Source organism: Hippocampus zosterae, chromosome 13 (genome assembly GCF_025434085.1).
Source record: "Hippocampus zosterae strain Florida chromosome 13, ASM2543408v3, whole genome shotgun sequence".
Classification (NCBI taxonomy): domain Eukaryota; kingdom Metazoa; phylum Chordata; class Actinopteri; order Syngnathiformes; family Syngnathidae; genus Hippocampus; species Hippocampus zosterae.
The window spans coordinates 22,911,854-22,929,125 of record NC_067463.1 but is presented as its reverse complement, the minus strand read 5'-3'; the positions used below and the strand labels follow the sequence as shown (position 1 = coordinate 22,929,125).

Here is a 17,272-nt window from a genome sequence, read left to right as displayed (position 1 = left end):
TCACTGATGGAACAAAGGTGGTTGGGTAATGAACCGCTTTATTTCCAAATGATCATCAACAACAAACATCAAAACATCAAGTCACTCGCATTATTCTTCTTTATTTTGTCCCCGTAATGATATCATTTCCTGACAGATAGCGCCTTGCTTTCACTGGTAGTACAACTCCAGGTTCATGCCGTCGTGGATCTCATCTGGAAACCTTGCGGTTAAGTCAAACACAGAATAACTGTCAGACCCACGTGTACTTAAAATAAACGTTAACGCGTTGGAGAGAAGCACCACAAGTGTGAAGGATACAATCTCCCAGTGACACGTGGTCCTTGAATATGGTGTACCTGCACACAAAATAAGGACGTTTATACAAACCTGAGCTGCGCAGACGCCCAGTCACGCAACACATCGATTCGCAAAACGCTAGCCAGTTAACAGCCAAGTGCTAACGTCACCTCACCGGGCCCCGCCTTTAAAAGCCTCTCAGGTTCAAACTCACAAATACAACGGTCAGGCGTGAAGTCTGCCAACCCAATTGGATAAAAGTAGTCGCTGCACCGTATAGCACCATCACGCAGCAAGGCGGGAAAACCAATATTGACTGCCCGTCGCCCTCCATCCCTCAGTACTTGGACCACCTCTTGCTGCGGGATAAAAATCAGGAGGTCTATGGAGTTTGCGTACCATTTCTTCAAGACTATTTTGTCATACCGCGTCCCCGTCTGCGCTGCGATGAGCTTCTTTAGGTCTCCGATGGTGTCCTCGGAGCTGGAAGGTTGACTTGTTAAGGAAGCGCGCGTGTGACGTCATAGACAGAAGAAGACCCTTATCCAACATTCATCGGTTCTTGGATTAATCGCAAATAAGTTTTTCTAGAAATAATCACGTGGGTGTTAAATGAACAGTACGATTATGTTGTTCAATTCGGCGGCCCTCGGCCACTTTCGACCTGAAGGATACTTGCACTTTACGCGGACTTTCTTGCCCAGACGATCGTTGCACACCACCTCGATCATCCCGTCGTCCTTTCTATCAAGGCAAACGGGTGTTACGGGTGTTAGAACGTAGCACATTGCAGTGTGATGTAACTATAAACAATTAGCCCTGTGCGCTAAACCGCAACAATGTCCCCCCTTGCTACTCTGTTGGGAAATAAGACTAAAAACGCGAACCTTTCTTTGAAAGCGAGCAAACGTGCTATGCAGCGAAGTGTGTCATTTACGTTAACGTTTCACGGTATGCACGCGTGTTGTTAAAATGAGCACAACGTATTAAAGTAACAACTATTTGGTGTGCGGGCGTCTGTGTGTGAAGGGTGTTCATATTACCTTAAAACCCCGAGTTGAGTGGCAAAATAAAGCTTTTCAGGCTAATGTTTTCGAGAAGACTCGTCAAAAACCTGCTTATGTAAACCAATCAAATCCGCGAGAACTATGATTGATAGCTCACATCGACCAATGGCGGACACGCTCCAGCGAAAGGCGGGCGTAAAGGGCAAAACAACGTGACGGCCGTAAATGCCTCGGTGGTTGCCGCAAAGTGTCGTAATCGCTTTCGCACGCGACTTGTCTCCGTTTGGATTTGATCTTTTGTGAGAGGAAAACCTGCGACGGGAGAGGGTGTGACAATGGCAGACGAGGACCCTTTACCGGGGGGCTGGGAGAAGAGAATGAGCCGCAACTCAGGTGACGTTACAGGCGCGAAGAACGGCCGCCAACCGTCTCGTTCCGCGATCTAATGTGCAACCTAGCTTGGGAGCTAGCAAATTGAATCATCATCCCGAGTGGATAATTAACCCAGCTAAAGCTTGAATGAATGGAGGGCATTCGCGATATTAGCGTAATGGTAGTAAAACGTGACAATCTCAATTTGTTGTGTATTATAACAGTTTGGAAATGATGTAGGCGTGGAAGCCGATCCACCCTGGGCCCCTCTTGACGTCACGGTACCACTCGCAATCACTCCTTGACGATGGGAAGGATTTAGATTTGAAATAGTTTCGTCCAAGTTCAGAGGCTTTGAGAATGCCGCATCAATTCCGCGATTGTCACCTAAATCCAAACCAACAAGCTTTATCCTTAAACGGTGTCAATATGGCGAGAAAATTGAGTCAGTCCTCGCCATTCACTTGGTTGGGGCATCAAGACTTGCAAAAATATGTCAACAAATGTCTGTTCCTTATTCAAGTCGTAGATATACCGCGAGCTATGATTCCAAAATGATTTGAATTCATTTCAAACACATCTTACAAAATCACCCTGAAAAAAAATGTTTTACAACTAAGTGTGGATGATACACGCCACCTATTCGTCCTTGACTAGTCACAAATCATCGATTCACGTTTTGTGTTTAGTTTTTCCCGTGGACGGCGGCTCGTTCCTGGAGGGTTTTTTTTTTTGTTGCCTGGGGTGGTGCCCAAGCCCTGATTAATAGGAACTTGATGTACGGTGTCAAGGAAGTCGGTCAGTTTAGGGACCACAATTTGTGGTTAAAATTATGAATACTGGTCAAGGCCTTTTTTTTTCTTCCAGAAAATCTCCGCTTATTTGCACCAGCCGCTGGTCCCCCATGTCCCTCACAAATCAATAACTGTTCTCCGTCTGCAGGCAAGGTGTATTACTTCAACCGCGTGACCAACGCCAGCCAGTGGGAACGACCCGCTGCAGGAGATGTCCGCGTCGAGCCAGATAAAGTAAAGGAACTCTTCATTATCCCTTTAACCTTCTGAAGGTCCAAAATCCAGTTCCAAAGCGTGACGCGGCCAACCCCGTGCTTCACGACCACTACGGTGCTCTTTTCCCGATGAGCATCGTATTGCAGCCACCCAAGGGGGAAAAAAAATCCATCGTTGTAATGTGATCAGTTTATAAATTTTCATCTCATCTAATCGCACCCTTTTTCACTGGAACCCCCCCCCCCCTCAATCACTCACATTTTACTGAATCTTGACTGATTTGCAAGGCCCACAGAATTATCTGTTCTACGGCAATATAAACATGCGACCTGTCAGAAGAAAGGTGAGACTCTCATCTTTCAGCAGGAAAAAAAGTTTGTTTCTATCTTCAGCATTAGAAAATTGCAAAGTTTTCTGGAAAAGGCCGATTTTCTTGAGAAATCCAGATCAAATGAGCTCTTTGTAAAAGCAAGCATTTCAAGTTTGACACTATTGCCACCTGCTGGCCATTTTTTACTATTTACATTGCAGTCAAGCCTGCTCCTTCAGTGAGAAGTTGCATCAGACTTCTCCCACAGGAGAAAAAAAAAACGTGATTGACGCCTTTAGACGTCATGGGGAGGCGGGGACCATGCGTTAATTGACGCTTTTGGACGTCAAAGGGTTTGAATGAGTTAATGAGATATGTTGGACAAAACCAAGCAATGCCTTGGGGTTCAGGTTGGTCACATATGTACGTGCGCCTTCTTTCTTAGTCTTAAATCTTTTTTTTAAAACTGGCTTTTTTTTGGGTGGGGGGGACAGTTGCTCGTAGCTAGTAACTTTGGTTGATAAGACAAAAAAGGACTGGAACTGAACCAGAGGTCAAACCTGTCTTTCTCTATTTTTGTGGTTTTGCGTTGCAGGTTCGCTGCTCGCACCTCTTGGTCAAGCACAACCAGTCCCGCCGGCCTTCGTCCTGGCGGGAGCAGAACATCACGCGGTCCAAAGACGAGGCTCTCGATCTGATTCAGCGTAAGTGGCGAGGCCCCGCATCCCGAACCCCCTTGCCTTGAGGTTTGCTTGACTATTTGGACCGGCGCGATTCTGTCGATTTTCAGACTACATCGAGCGGATCAAGTCGGAAAAGGACAAGTTTGAGAGTTTAGCCTCTCGGTTCAGCGACTGCAGTTCAGCCAAGAACGGCGGAGACTTGGGACTCTTTGGCAGAGGTTGGTGCCACTCGAGTCACTTCAATCGGCCGGGGTGGCAGCAAGTGCAGGGGGGGGCGGGTAACCCAATGCGTTGAAGAGGCTCTCCAATGATAATAACAGTCATTGGCAGCCCGTAAATTGTGCATCGTTAAAAACGACTTGAATGAAAACTCGAGCTGGATTACAAGTAGCCTCGTTCCTTCTAACGGGATTCCAAAGTGAAAAAACAAAACAAAAAATGAATGGACAACAGTTATTGCACTTGTATGAATTTAAGATGTCAAATAACTCAACTAAATTTTGATTGAAAACAAAAACGGCGGCACATAAACGCAGCAAAATTCCACTTATGTTTTTCAGAAAATAAATGGTTACGTTTGATTTTTCATTGGAAAAACATGACCGTTGACAAATTATTCGTCCGTCTTCAAAACAAAACGGACAACAAAAATACAAGTGTCGTCTTTTAAAACGCAAACAAAAATTCATTGACATTTTCATTAAAAAGATATATTCATCAAAGAAGACATTTTTTGACATTCAACAAAGTGATGAAAATAGATTTTGATTTGAGTCATCAATTTTGCACGGTATTCAAATTTTATGATGAAAAAATACTTTATTAGTCCATCCGGCCGTCGTTATCTGAATGTCTTCAAAATAAATCCCCTACAATAAAATTTTGACAATTGTACATTGCATTTTACAAAATGATCTTTATCATTGTTTTGCATTACAAAAACACAGAATTCCACAAATGATATAGTTCCTCATTTAAAAAAAAACACGCCGAAAAAATGCCCATTCAACAATTTGTGATGACAAATTGATTAGATTAATTTATTTGCTTTTACTGTTGGGTTTTTTTTTTAAGTCAATTGCACTTGGCACCGGTAGGGGGAGCAGTGTGACTTTCTCTTTTGTGTGTGCGTGTTTTGTACACTTTAGGTCAAATGCAGAAGCCTTTCGAAGACGCCTCTTTCGCACTCAAGATCGACGAAATGAGCGGCCCCGTTTTTACCGACTCTGGAGTGCACATCATCCTGCGCACTGGCTGACCGCGCGCACGCACACACACACACACACACACACACACGCACTAAGCTTTCTCACAAGAGTGCAAATGCTATCCTAAATCCAATCCTAAAATATTTTACAACAACAAAAAATATGCTATGGAACAGATTGAAGCGCAGATGACTGAATGTGCATGATACCAAACAATAAAAGCTCATCTTGCGCTTTCGTTTCCACCTTTGAAAAAAAGAAAAAAAAATCCTGTAATTTCATTGCCCTCATGTTATTTTTCACGTGTGACAAAAACAGTTAAGCTTTGCCGTCCGTACGAGTCGTCAAAATAAAAGTCCTCTCTTTTTGTGTGTGTGTGTGCGCGTTTCCGTTTCTCGGGTGCGGATGAGCGCGTCGTATTGCCACGACGACACGTAACCTCGCAGCTCCAGAGCGTCTTTTTTGGCCAATCGTGTCGAGGCCTTTCACTTGACGTATGACTGCCTTGCGGTACTTTGACCTTTCACCTCTTGAACTAGTACGTCGTCTCGTTTGACTTTGATAACCTTGGACGTTTAGGTGGGCTCGGTTTTGGGGAAGGCTTATTCGCTGGGATTTGGGTCTGGAGATGAATGTTGCATTTGAAGGCGCGGTTTGCCTTTTGCCTTCAAAAGACGGCTGCAAAAGCGGCATTCCGAGCAGACTTTCAAAATAAGAGTTTCAAAGCGGGTACGCTGTTTCAAATCAGGGCTTCACGGGGCAGGCGTGCGCATGTTGCGGCCTCGGCCGCCGGGGGGCGCTGCTCCGCTTCGTTGCGGGAGTGGGCGGGGGGTGCGTGCGTGCGTGCGTGCGCGCCCTCGCGGATGCTGTCGAGGCATCCGCGCGCGGAGCTCCGGCCGCCTGTCAGCCAACATCGCTCTCCCAACCGGGCTTACACGCTCGTTTGTGGCCGCCCGCGGGCGACGCTCGCTCCGGCCGTCCGCTCACACGTGGATCTCATTTAGGACGGGAGGGGCGCTTCGGTTTTCAATAGGACGAGGCGAAGGTTCCTTCTGTGACATGTGGAGGTCGCGCGTCCGTTTTGGAGACATCCTTCCCGACATGCGCGAAGGGGCCCCGACATGCAGCTCCACGTCTGCTTGTTGCTCGTCGTCGTCGTCGCCGCAGCAGGTAAGCAACCCCCCCCCCCCCCCCGATCTGTCCAGTGGTTTGTGGATAAATCTGGACGCATCTGAGTGACATTTGACACGATCTAAAGCAAAGGTGAACCGAAAAGGCGGAAGACTAGAAGGGGGCGAAAAATCCAATTCATTTTGATGAAGGACATTTGCCAGGTTCTTCAACTACTTCCTAAAATCACATCGACTTAGCTAGCTATCCATGTAAAACGGTGCACTAGTTAAAATAGTAAGTGATACAATTCAGCAATTCTATTTTTTTAGTTAGCTTTCACCCATTTTTGAGATCACATACCTCCAATTTGATGGAGTTGGCTATGGCGTACACTCGTACAAATTCCATTTTAAAAGATGTAAAGCAGCCCGTATTGCACACAAAATCTTGTAAAAATGTATAGAAATCAAATCTTCATATGCTTAGTCTGAGCTGTCTGAAAAACTATAACCGGATCCAATCCAGATTGCTGTGCGGTGTAAATGCATTGTTGAACATCATTTTGGGTTTTTTGTTTTTTTTGGTCATTTACGATGTGTTTGTAGCGTTTGGCGGCGACCCCTGCTTTTTACTCTTGTTAATATTCCGCCAGCCGCTAACGAGGCTTCAACCCGCCTCCGGGACTTCCTTGAATTCCAATTAGAGCCACAACAAAGCGGTTTCCCTTCAAAGGACGACCAAAGCCGTCACAAAACGACTGCTTGAAAGCAACATGGCCGACCGGCCGCACGTTTCCCAGCGGGGCCGCTTCCGGACAGCCTTTTACTCCATCTTGCGTGGCCAATTAAAGTCACTTGACTTTAACTTAACTGCTCGCAACACGGAAGGACCGAAGCGATTCCCCAAAACGAGAAAGTTTGACGCTTCTTTATTTTTGTATGCGCGTATGTCCGAAATGTGACACGTTGGCGCGACCAATTTGTTCCGGAATGGTCATCCCGTCGTTTGTCGGCCGCCTTTGCCCTTCCTGACGCTTTCTCTGTTTGGGTGTCCCGCTCCTCCAGTCCGGGAAGAGCCACGGCATTCCTCGGAGGAGACCGCCACCGCCACCCCGCATTCCCACAGAGACGTCCCCGGTCCATCTCGGGCCGGGTCCGACTACACGAGCACGCGAGAACCCTACGGAGGGTCTGGATGGGGGTCCACGCCCGTGAGCGCGTCTGGGAGTCCCGATAGCGAAGCGCCGCGGCTTCCTGGGGAAGTTGGGAACAATGGAGCGGAAACATCTGCCGGCCGCCTTCCGGAGACGCAGAGGCCGAGCCCAAACACCCAAACGGATCCGGGACTGCCGGAAGGGACGCGTGGGCCTCACACCTCCGGCAGGTTCACTTTTCCACCTGTGACATCATCGCCGACCTTATGGACCCAGCTGGCGACCCCTGCTGGTACCGTGGCGGCAGTTCATCTCCAAACGGATTTGTCAAAAAGTACACGGAGAACCCCGCGCCTCCCAGATGCCGCCGAGGGGACGTCGCCGATCCCGGCTTCTACCGGGACCGCCGGAACCATCCGGAACTCGTCAACGTCGGAGGACGGGACGGAAACGCCCCGGCCCACATCCCCCATGAGCACAAAGACAAAGTCCGGCAGAGCGGTGACTTTTGGTGGCGCAACCCTTGCGGGGGTCCTTACGTCGGGGGGCTTCCAGGCAGGAACGACGGCACCCGATCCCTTGGCCGACGTGCGCAGCGTGTCGGCAATCGGACGGGTTCCCGACTCCCAGGGCCAAAGGGGATACGCCACCCAGGTAGGGGTCTTGGACTTCACCGAGGAAGGGGCGGGAACGCCTGGACCCCCGTCCCACGTGAGCGCTGTGACCGCGTCCGAAGGCTTCCTGAGCTTCGGGGGCCTAGAGGATCGGATGGGAAGGCCGCTAGCCACGTCCACCGAGACCGCGTCGGCAGGGTTCCTCGGCTCAGGAGCCTTCAAGGTCCTGAGCACCGGGGGCCCCAGGGGCCCCGAGGACGGAAGCGGAACGCCTGCGGGTCGGCTCCTCTTGAGCACACCGCTCAACTCCGTAAACGTGACGGCACGGCCGGAAAACGCGGCTACCGCGAGCGCCGTTTGGGCATCCGGAGGAGTTCAGAACCCGTCGCCCACAGGGGCGACAACACTCGGACCCACGTCCCGGGTGGCGGCCTCCGGCCAGGGGGGGTCCCTGAATGCGACGGCGACGTCCGCGACGAGCGTGACGGCATCTGGAAGCGTCTCCGGTTTCGCCAGCTCCCACAACACGGGCGGCACCCTCGACACGGCGACCCTTCGGACCCCCGCCGTGTCTCCACCCGTCCCGGATGTTCCGACTCCCGATACCGCGCCCCCCGTCACGCAACTAATGCCGACGACTGAGCTACAAGGCACTCGGGGCGGCACTCGAGGCTGCCGGCGGCCGATCCCGGAAGCCTCCACCCCTCCGAGTTTTGCCACGAGCGAGGAAGCGAAAGTTTACGTGGTGCCGGACCAGCCCGCCACCATCCGAGGTTGGCGTGTTTGGCGGCGTGTGCGCAAGGAAATGACGAGAATCTGCCTTTGTGCGCTTGTAGACGCCTTTGTGTTGTGGCTCTTCTCCAGTGGAGTCCATCCAGCTGCTGCTGCAGATCGTCGCCGACGACTCCGCCTCCACCAGCGCTCCCGACCTGGAGGAGGACACCGGCGCCTGGGTGGGTGGGGACTTTTCAGCATTTTCCACACCTAGTACGCGCCTTTCAAGTTGCCGTTTTGCAAAGAGCATCAAGGAACCGGGGGAGGGGACGTAGATTCCGCTGAGAAGTTTGCTGATGACGCCGCCCGTGTTGCAGGTGGAGCCTTACCTGCAGAGGGCGCCAGGCTTCACCCGAATCTTGGCCGTGTGGGCCAGGTGAGCGCTCGCTAGGTGGCGCCGATCCCCGGGGCCCAGCTCCCAAACACCTTTTCTTTTTTTTGTTTCATTCCAGCGGTGGAGCCGTGCAGATGCTGCTGCAGTTTGAGAGCCGGGGCGCCCTGCGGTGGCTGTCCGCCTCGGGAGCCTCCGCGCTGCTGCGCCACACGGGACTTGACCTGCTTGCGCCCCAGGGGCGGAGCTTCGGAGGCTCCAAGGTGCTCAATGTCACAGTGGGAGGTGAGCGCATCATCTTCTCCAACTGGGGCTGGATGGACAAACGATGCTAGAAACGTGCGTGCGTGTGTGTGTGTGAGACGCAGGGGTGCAGGAGGACATTTGCGATTGGTTGCTCGGCTGTCCAGCGGGCTTCCGTTGCATCAGTGGGCCCAGCAACAACTACAGCTGCTCCTCCGTTTGCCATTTTGACTTCTGCCACCATCACGGCATCTGCACACACCACACAAGAAAACTTCCCGTTTGTCGGTAGGAGCGCACGCCTGCACGCGCACGCGCACGCCTGCACGCGCACGCACGCGCGCGCTACTTTTTGCTGTGTACGGTCAGGTGCCTGGTGGGCGAGGACTTCTGGTTCATGGGTTCCCGCTGTGACGTCCGGATGACGCGCGCTCGCCTGGTGTGCACCTGCGCGTCCGTCCTCGTGTTGGCCGTGGCCCTGATCGGCGCGCTGGCCCTGGTCGCCGTCCGACGCTACCGAGCCGCTCTGATCCGGGCCAAAGTGGACCAGACGCGGAGCAGGTGAGGGCGGTCCTGGTGTTTTACTCCGGTCCACTAGGCGGCGCTGGCGTCTCGTACAAAATGGATGCCGGCACCGGTGATGCCTTGGAGCACCTTCCTTTGGAACTTTCTCACGTAGGACTCCAAAATGGCGGCCGTTTTGAGAGTCTGGTGCTCTTCGCGTGTTTCAAAATGAGTCGCCCGACTAAAAGCTTTCACGGTGATTCATAACCAGTCGCGCTTTCAGGAAAATACTTCAGCCGCCTTGATAAAAATAATTTTTTGTTCAGTTAAAAAAAGTCTTCTTTCTTTTTTTCATATTCAACCATCACTGTTAAAACTTAAGCAGTCCGAATTTTTACATTCAGCAGAATTGTCGCGGTTGCCGAAAGTCTGCAAGTAACTCAGAAACTTGACTTGTAATCAATAAAGTAGCCAAGTTACTTTTTCAAGGTAACTATGGCAACACTGGGAGAGTTTTTTTTTCTCTCTTCCCCTCTTTGTTGCCATCTGCTGGATATTGTCGGTCACCCACACGCAAACTTGGTGCTTCTTTTCTTTTCATGGATTTTAATATTGTGTAAAACAGTATTTTTTTTATTATTTGAGTTATTATTTTTTTTTAAACTCATTTACTTTTCAATTTTGTTTTAACAATTTTCTTTGGAATGTACACGGTATGTGATCTTTTCGTCTACAGTATTTTAAATGACTTTTTTGTTTGTTTGTTTTAATACTGTATTGGTGATGAAAATGGTTCCTTTCTTGCGGGCCGATTCACTGCACTCCCAGCTGTGGCCTCGAGGGGTCACACTCGACCTCCAAATGATTGCTCATTTTCAAAAGCTGCAGCCTTCGCGGGCAATTTTTTTTAAGTCTTATTCTTTCAAACAAATAGTTGGTTAAAACACTTCTTTCTAAAATAAGAAAAGTAATATAAAAAACCGAAACAAAGTAATTAAAAATTGATGCAAAACTCTATTTTTAATTGATTCAATAAAACAAGTCGATTTAAATGAATGAAACCATTCTGACTGAATGTAGCGGTGGTCAGTCTGATTGTGTTTGTGTTTGCAGCTACCGGCGCTTCAACCATTTCGACGAGCTGTCGTCTCGCTTCTGGCCGCGCTCGGCGTCGGCGGCTTCCGCCGACTCGATGGACAATCCGGCATTCACGCGCTCCGACGAGCTGCTGCACATGCGAGCTCTGGACCGGCCCTGCTGCTACCACGATGACACCTTGTCGCTCGCCTCCGCCTCCGCATCCGCCTCCTCTGGCTTCACCGGCCGCGCCGCGCGCCTCAACACCATCTACCCGGACAGGTACACCCGCACACGTGCCATCCAGCCGAGTCACGCGTTAAATCAGCAGTTGCGTTCCGAGACACTCTTTTGTTTTCTATGAATTCATTCTTTCTATCAAAGTCGAGTGTTGCCTTCAGGGAAGGTCTGAAATTACATTTTTAAATCAGGCGATTGCTTCATTGACAGAAATCTTCAATTGCTCAGTTTCGTGTTGCCTTTCCGGAACAACAAAAATCACCTTTATCGATCATAATCAAGTGTTGCCTTCAAGGACGCTTTGAAATCAAAGCCTTCAAACTATGTGTCGATGTCAGCTGTTGCCTTCAGGGCCAGTCTGAAAATCTCTCGGTCGCACGCTGCGTTCGTCTCACTTGTCACACGAGTGTAAAAAGAAGCGTGTGTGTGTGTGTGTGTGTGTGCGCGGCAGCTCTCAGTACGGTTGGTGCGGCAGCGAGCTGAGCGTGGGCGACGGCGTGCTGGACTCGGGCAAGGCCAGCGACTTGTCGGTGTGCAGCTGGCCGGTGGAGCCCATCCACTGGACGCCCTTCCCGCTGCTGCGGCGGCTGGCCGCCCCCCGACACCCCCACGCCGTGAGTACTTGGAAAGCCACGCCCTCCTTCGCCAAGTCCCGCGACATCCGTGTCGTGAGCTCACGTCACATTTCTAACGTGGAACCATTTCAAAGAGCAATACGATCGGGTTTTGGTGCGATTGCTGGAACAAACAAAGAAATAAATAGTCTGGTTCAGCCCATTCAAACTGGCTTCACAACACATTTTTTCGTTTTTTTTTTCCACAGAAACATTTTTGGGGGGTGACTGATTCAAGGTTATTCCCTCCTCCTCCTTCGACATTTCTTGACGAAATCAAACCATTGCAGCCCAAAATATTTTCCCATTTTCCCCAACAAGGAAACTCGTTAGCATGGCTCGGCTCGGCTACGTTTTGTACAGCGGGGCGATATCGAGAGCAAGCGGAAAAGTGTTGCTCCTCGTTCTCGTCGCACCGTATGCTATGCTAGCTTAGCATCTGTCCTTGTGTTCCCTCTTCCTCAGGCTCGGACGTCCAGGCCGCGCTCGCACTGCGACGGCATGGAGCTGGTGGACATGAACCGCAGCTGGACCGCATGACCGCGATGCTCTTTGGCCATCAAACGCTCTCGGTGTGTGCGTGCGCATAAAAAGGTTAGCCGGTGATCAATCAATAAATACTGTGTGACTATTGTGTGTGCATGCGTGGGTGTCATTCAGTGCAAATGCCGCACCTGCTCGAAAATGTACTGAAATCTCGGCAAGTATCGCCATCGTGGCAAACGTTAAAATATAGTCACTTATTTGGCCAAATTGCTCAGTCACGATTCATCAAATAATTGGAATGATTTGATTGTTCAGGAAAAAAAGGATGCCGTTTGTTTGGGTTGTTCAGTTTTTTTTTTACCCTTCCACACAGACTATGACGTTACCATGGAAGCGCGCACCGCTCGCTGTCCAGCTGAATTTGACCGCTTGATTTGATTCAAAGGACGAATACTGGGATAGTGTTCATCAAAAGTGAGAAAGTGGTTTTGTTCCTGCAACGCACTCTGTATTTTATCGTCACTGAACCATTTATGCACAGTACAACGTTTGAGCACGAGCTTGAATATCGGGGAGAGAAGAAAATCTATGGAAAGTATATATATATATATATATATATATATATATATATATATATATATATATATATATACACACATCGAGATGTAAATTGTCTTGTATACAATGTTGCTGCAAAGAGCCACACACACGCACTCATGCACATCTGGGCTGCATGAAACACGACGGTATATAAAAGCGAATGACACCAGCAAGCCCCCCCCATATTTTCTCCTCCTACTTGGGACCAGTCCGCTGGCTCTTGGTCGATTGCGATCGACGTATTGGGCACCCCTGCCTTAAAAACAGCTAATTTGCTGACTAGCTTAGCACTTAGCGCCGTTCTCTGCGCATGAGCAGTGATTCAGTCATCTGATTGGTTGCCTTCTATGTCAATCAAGTAACGAGACTGCTGATAGGCTGACATAGTACGTTCCGTGTTTTAAGCGCCGTTGTTTGAATGGCAGCGCTCTCGCCGAGGCCTTTTCGACAATTGTCGTGTGACGAAAAGCAGTTGGGCTGTGAAAGCCATTCACAAGCCGTGCCACGAGTGATCGTCAGCAGACCTGCGAGCTTCCACGGTGTCGTTTTGAGGTGACAGCGAGAGACAAAATGGCCGCCCGCCTGAAACTGAGAAGAACAGGCGCAGTTTGCCACCTAATTCTTATTCCACAAACGCAAGTCTGACCCACTGGTGAAAAGACACTTTGTTCCTCTCCTCTTTCATCTCTAACTGCTTCAGACAACAAAGCGTAAGCAGAAAAGCGGTGAAGATTGCACGACTGTCTGTCCTGCGTGTTGTGTTTTGTTATTTAGACTTCAAAATGGCGCCGCGACAGTGGCAGCCTTTCCAGCAGCTCCTAGATTTTGTTGTTCAACTTTTCTGCTGTTAATTGGGAAATTCTCCATTGCGAGACTAATAAAGGTTTTTGTAAGATGTGTCAGAAAATACAAAGAAAAGTAAAAGTTAAAAAAAAAAGGGAGAGAAAAAGGAACATTTGATTTATAAGGCACAAAAAGGGGGCCCGGCAGTGACCTGAATTGGAAGGAATCACATTCAAAGGTGCAAAGTTTGACATTAGAAGGCGCTATTGAACTTTTTCTCCCACCGGTGCACAATCCCGCTTCTGCTCTCTTCCGAAACTCTCCATTGGAGCGGCTTCTGTCTTCCCAAGCTAAGCCGTCCCAGGCGCCCCCAGAATCCGACCCTCCCCCTTTGGCCTTGGGCTGCATGAAACCCGGCTGGAATGCCAGACCATAAAAGCATAAAAAATCAAGTACTGGGCAATGGGAAACGGGCCTCCTGCGCCGATGGAGCGTTGCGCTGGGCGATCGGGAATGCCACCGGACGATGGGAGAGGGAAGCAAAGTAGCAACGAAGCTAGCTGTTAGCTGCATTCCATATATGGTCTTGGAGCCACCAATCGGGCCTGTGTGCGCGTCCGCGTCCACATGATGCCGCACGCACATCAGCATACAAACGCTTCAAACGAGATTCATTCGGATCCTCGCGCTGCTTCTTGGTCACGTGACCCGTAAGCAATACCTTCTTCTTCTTCTTCTTCTTTGCAGTCACGTGACTCACTCACGCCAATATCTCCTTATATGGACGTCGTCTGTGCGCCTGTGATAATTCCCTGATTGGCTCGCTCACCTTATGACCATCTCCATGTTCCATGTAGACAACATGTGTGTTAATGGGGGGAGGAGGGGTCACTTCCTGTATGCACGTTGAGGTGAAAGCATGGTTAAAAAAAAAAAAACACTTCCTGCCCCCCTTGGCTGGCCATATGTCCTTATTAGGAACACGAAGGAGAGCCACGGAGAATTCCTGTTTTGTGGTCATTGTCCGGGCACGCTTTGAGGGCTGCAACTCACACACACACACACACACACACACTCTCTGTCTCTCCCTCAATTAAGATAAGATAAGAAAACCTTTATTTGTCTCACGATGGAGAAACTCCCAATTTACGTTTTGGGATGTTTCTAGAATCTTGCGGCGGCGGCCACGGCCCCGTATGCTACAAAAATAGATTTGCGTAACTCTAAAAGTTGTTTCTCTCCAGAGCCAGTTCCAATAAAACGGGGACCTGGTGTTATATGTTCAAAGCGTCGAGTATTATTTTTCAGCGTGCGTTTCGGCAGGCGACGGCCCCTCGACGTCAACTTTTCGAGGCATTACGGTCGGCCACACCTCGACCGTTCTCGCCAGGTGACGGCCGCCGTCGACGCATATTGGCCGGGCTGAAAATCGGAGATGGATGGATGGAAATGACCCCCCCCCCCCACCAGAATCCGTCCGTCGCCTTTGTGAACCGTCAGACGATCGCTTCCGTTTACATTTGCGTCGAATTTTCTCAAGATTGCCTCGCCGCCAGTGGAAGATTTGAAGGGAATGGCAGATCAAAGCTTTTCTTGACAGCAATATGTTCCGTCTCGTCTAAACGTCTCGTTCTGATGACCAAATTGCGTTTGTGAAGTTGGAACGAAGCGGCCAAATCCACCCGTTTTTGTCCCTCTCACGGGGCGGCCATTTTGCCTCTCTTCTAGCATAACGTCTCATAAAACATAATGCAAGCATACGTTTCATGGTGCCAAACGTCAAATGAATCACACACATCTGTCAATCACCAACGCTGGTAGCCGTGCGAAAAAGAATTTGCCGCTAACCACATTTGACTTCATAAACCGCCTGTGTCAACAGCACAAGGTTCAGTCTGTGTGCAGAACGGTGTGTAAACATGGCCTCGGGCACCTTTTCTTGAATTTTGGCCCGCACCCCATTAAGCTCTGATGCCATCACAGCAGCTCCATCAAATGTTTGCGCGACGTGTTTTTCAACACGGCTGTATTTCTCCGACACTTCCAAGACATACACGGCTACAGCAGGGGCTCGCCTATCATCGCTCACGTCATCAAATCCTACGCAGTCCACTTCACTTTGGGCGACATAGCGCAAAATAACTGAGATCTGTGCTTTGCTTGTGATATCCGTACTCTCGTCTACCTCTACGGCAACAAATGGGGCAGCATTAATCTCCCTTTTTCTTATCATATCACCGATTGCTTCAATTAGATTATTCTGTATTCTATTTGACAAGCCAGAAAACACAGTGGATGAGCAAAAGCAAGTACAGTTATACCTCGTTTTTCGCGGACCAAAACCACCCGCGATAAAGGAAAATCCGCGAAGTAGCGACCAATTAACATATATAAATATAAAAAGCCCCACGTGGGCCTTTGCGCTTGAGCAGAGCGCGCGCGCGCGCGCACACACACAGGCCAGAGATCCAGCTTGTGCATCAGTTTATGATTAGTCAGTTAAGACAATTAAGGATGAAAGAGACCTGCTTTTGTTCTTATAAACCTCCTCTCTGTCTCTCTTTCTCTCAGCAACACACATACACTCACCTGCGAGGCCCATGTGCGCACGCACACACACACGTGCGCGCACACACACACAAAAATATGAATGAAAAAATCAGCGATGCACCGAAGCCGCAAAACTAACCGCGACATAGCGAGGGATCACTGTAATAGTTCTAGATAATTGCCACAATTAGAAGAGCTTGGGGTCTCGTTGTGACCACGATATGCCAACTCCTGTTGAGCTAAAAAGCAGGTTGCGTTAATGAGGTCTTTCAAAATCTGTCTGTTTTCCTAGACCTTGGGATTGTGGTTGCTAACCACGAGCCTTTGCTGTTCGTTCACTGCCAAATCGATCCTTGAGCTTCCAAAAGTTTTTAAAGCAATCCAGCATTGAATGTGAGTGGTCGATCTCTCATGTTTGCTGAGGCTTCGTGGTAAAATTTTAAACCACTTAGCCATTCTTTTCGAGTGTACAACTCCGTTTGAAAAGTGTGCGTCATCGTCTGTCCGCGCTGGGTCATAGTTTGAAGCAAACCTTTTCGCTCCGGCGTTGGTCTACCTGTCTTAATCACGTCCACTTTTGACCAAAAGTCCAATTTTGAGAAGTTTTTAATCTTTGATATATAATCCTCTTCGTCCATTTTGCCAGTCCGACGTAGCAAATGAAATAAAAAGGCCAATCGCACTTGACTGCGCAGAAGAACAGCGCGACGTAGCGTTTGCTCACGTACGCCCTCTTTGTTGTGGCAGAGAACTGCCTCAACCTGTGCCTTTTCACTGCGGGTTTATTTCCCATCAGCAAATCTAAATATGTCACCAAAAAACATTAAACTTTAATGGTTAAAAACATTAGCCAGTGTGTGTGTGTTGTGTGTGTGTGTTTGTGTGTGTGAGACCGCTATGGTGAGTGTTAAACCAGTTAAGCCAGTGACCCCTGAAATGGACAAACTAGCCCCCAGATGGCCTTTCCTTCTCGAACATTTTCACTGAAATGCCATTCATTATAGTGTCGCCGCATACACTGTAGCGCATCAAAGATGATAGAAAGATAGATAGATGGACGCTTTATTGATCCCAACGGAGATATGATGTTCTACCACACGTACATATCGTGGACGTAAACATTTTACACGTCTTAAAAGCACGGATGATCTTTTTTATGACGGGTGACACCCATTGGACGCGGGGGAACCAATCGGAGGCCGCCGTGAGGAAAGTTGTCCTTATATGGAGAGGGGCTGCGTCAGGAGGGTCCTTAAAAGTGCAGCGGCCAACCGGTGGAACGTCACAGCTAAGCATCCGAGCTCGTGGACAGCAGCCGTCA

At 49.4% G+C, this 17,272-nt stretch overlaps 3 protein-coding genes across 4 annotated transcripts; 2 read left to right on the top strand and 1 right to left on the bottom strand.

Moving 5' to 3' along the window:
- Nucleotides 1-18: 18 nt before the first annotated feature.
- Nucleotides 19-1,447, bottom strand: ubl5 (ubiquitin like 5). Of its 2 annotated transcripts, none has more exons than XM_052084054.1 (5): nucleotides 1,323-1,447; nucleotides 955-1,023; nucleotides 679-762; nucleotides 301-338; nucleotides 19-194 (listed from the first exon to the last, which is right to left on the bottom strand). In XM_052084054.1, the coding sequence occupies exons 2-5, from the start codon at nucleotides 1,008-1,010 to the stop codon at nucleotides 151-153; spliced, it is 222 nt and encodes a 73-aa protein (XP_051940014.1). In that variant the 5' UTR covers nucleotides 1,011-1,023; nucleotides 1,323-1,447; the 3' UTR covers nucleotides 19-150. The 2 variants fall into 2 exon arrangements, with proteins under 2 accessions (XP_051940014.1, XP_051940015.1); XM_052084055.1 differs by lacking the exon at nucleotides 1,323-1,447 and adding an exon at nucleotides 1,167-1,298.
- A 57-nt stretch (nucleotides 1,448-1,504) lies between these two features.
- pin1 (peptidylprolyl cis/trans isomerase, NIMA-interacting 1) lies at nucleotides 1,505-5,240 on the top strand. Its single transcript, XM_052084053.1, has 5 exons — nucleotides 1,505-1,679; nucleotides 2,601-2,686; nucleotides 3,574-3,682; nucleotides 3,769-3,879; nucleotides 4,810-5,240. The coding sequence occupies exons 1-5, from the start codon at nucleotides 1,622-1,624 to the stop codon at nucleotides 4,917-4,919; spliced, it is 474 nt and encodes a 157-aa protein (XP_051940013.1). The 5' UTR covers nucleotides 1,505-1,621; the 3' UTR covers nucleotides 4,920-5,240.
- A 750-nt stretch (nucleotides 5,241-5,990) lies between these two features.
- Nucleotides 5,991-12,168, top strand: si:ch211-14k19.8 (uncharacterized). The gene is made up of 12 exons (XM_052084574.1): nucleotides 5,991-6,039; nucleotides 7,047-7,192; nucleotides 7,366-7,623; nucleotides 7,691-8,522; nucleotides 8,614-8,702; nucleotides 8,841-8,899; nucleotides 8,976-9,139; nucleotides 9,223-9,385; nucleotides 9,467-9,658; nucleotides 10,715-10,960; nucleotides 11,370-11,532; nucleotides 11,998-12,168. The coding sequence occupies exons 1-12, from the start codon at nucleotides 5,991-5,993 to the stop codon at nucleotides 12,070-12,072; spliced, it is 2,436 nt and encodes an 811-aa protein (XP_051940534.1). The 3' UTR covers nucleotides 12,073-12,168.
- The last annotated feature ends 5,104 nt before the right edge of the window (nucleotides 12,169-17,272 follow it).

Excerpts from the sequence above, each read along its gene's own strand:
- ubl5 (XM_052084054.1), bottom strand. The coding sequence starts at position 1,010 with ATGATCGAGGTGGTGTGCAACGATCGTCTGGGCAAGAAAGTCCGCGTA. Across the intron at positions 339-678 it reads AAAATAGTCTTGAAGAAATG|GTACACCATATTCAAGGACC; the intron begins GTACGCAAACTC and ends TTTTGTGTGCAG. Across the intron at positions 195-300 it reads CCACGTGTCACTGGGAGATT|ATGAGATCCACGACGGCATG; the intron begins GTATCCTTCACA and ends CAAGGTTTCCAG.
- pin1 (XM_052084053.1), top strand. The coding sequence starts at position 1,622 with ATGGCAGACGAGGACCCTTTACCGGGGGGCTGGGAGAAGAGAATGAGC. Across the intron at positions 3,683-3,768 it reads GGCTCTCGATCTGATTCAGC|ACTACATCGAGCGGATCAAG; the intron begins GTAAGTGGCGAG and ends GTCGATTTTCAG. Across the intron at positions 3,880-4,809 it reads CTTGGGACTCTTTGGCAGAG|GTCAAATGCAGAAGCCTTTC; the intron begins GTTGGTGCCACT and ends TGTACACTTTAG.
- si:ch211-14k19.8 (XM_052084574.1), top strand. The coding sequence starts at position 5,991 with ATGCAGCTCCACGTCTGCTTGTTGCTCGTCGTCGTCGTCGCCGCAGCA. Across the intron at positions 6,040-7,046 it reads CGTCGTCGTCGCCGCAGCAG|TCCGGGAAGAGCCACGGCAT; the intron begins GTAAGCAACCCC and ends CCGCTCCTCCAG. Across the intron at positions 8,703-8,840 it reads AGGAGGACACCGGCGCCTGG|GTGGAGCCTTACCTGCAGAG; the intron begins GTGGGTGGGGAC and ends CCCGTGTTGCAG.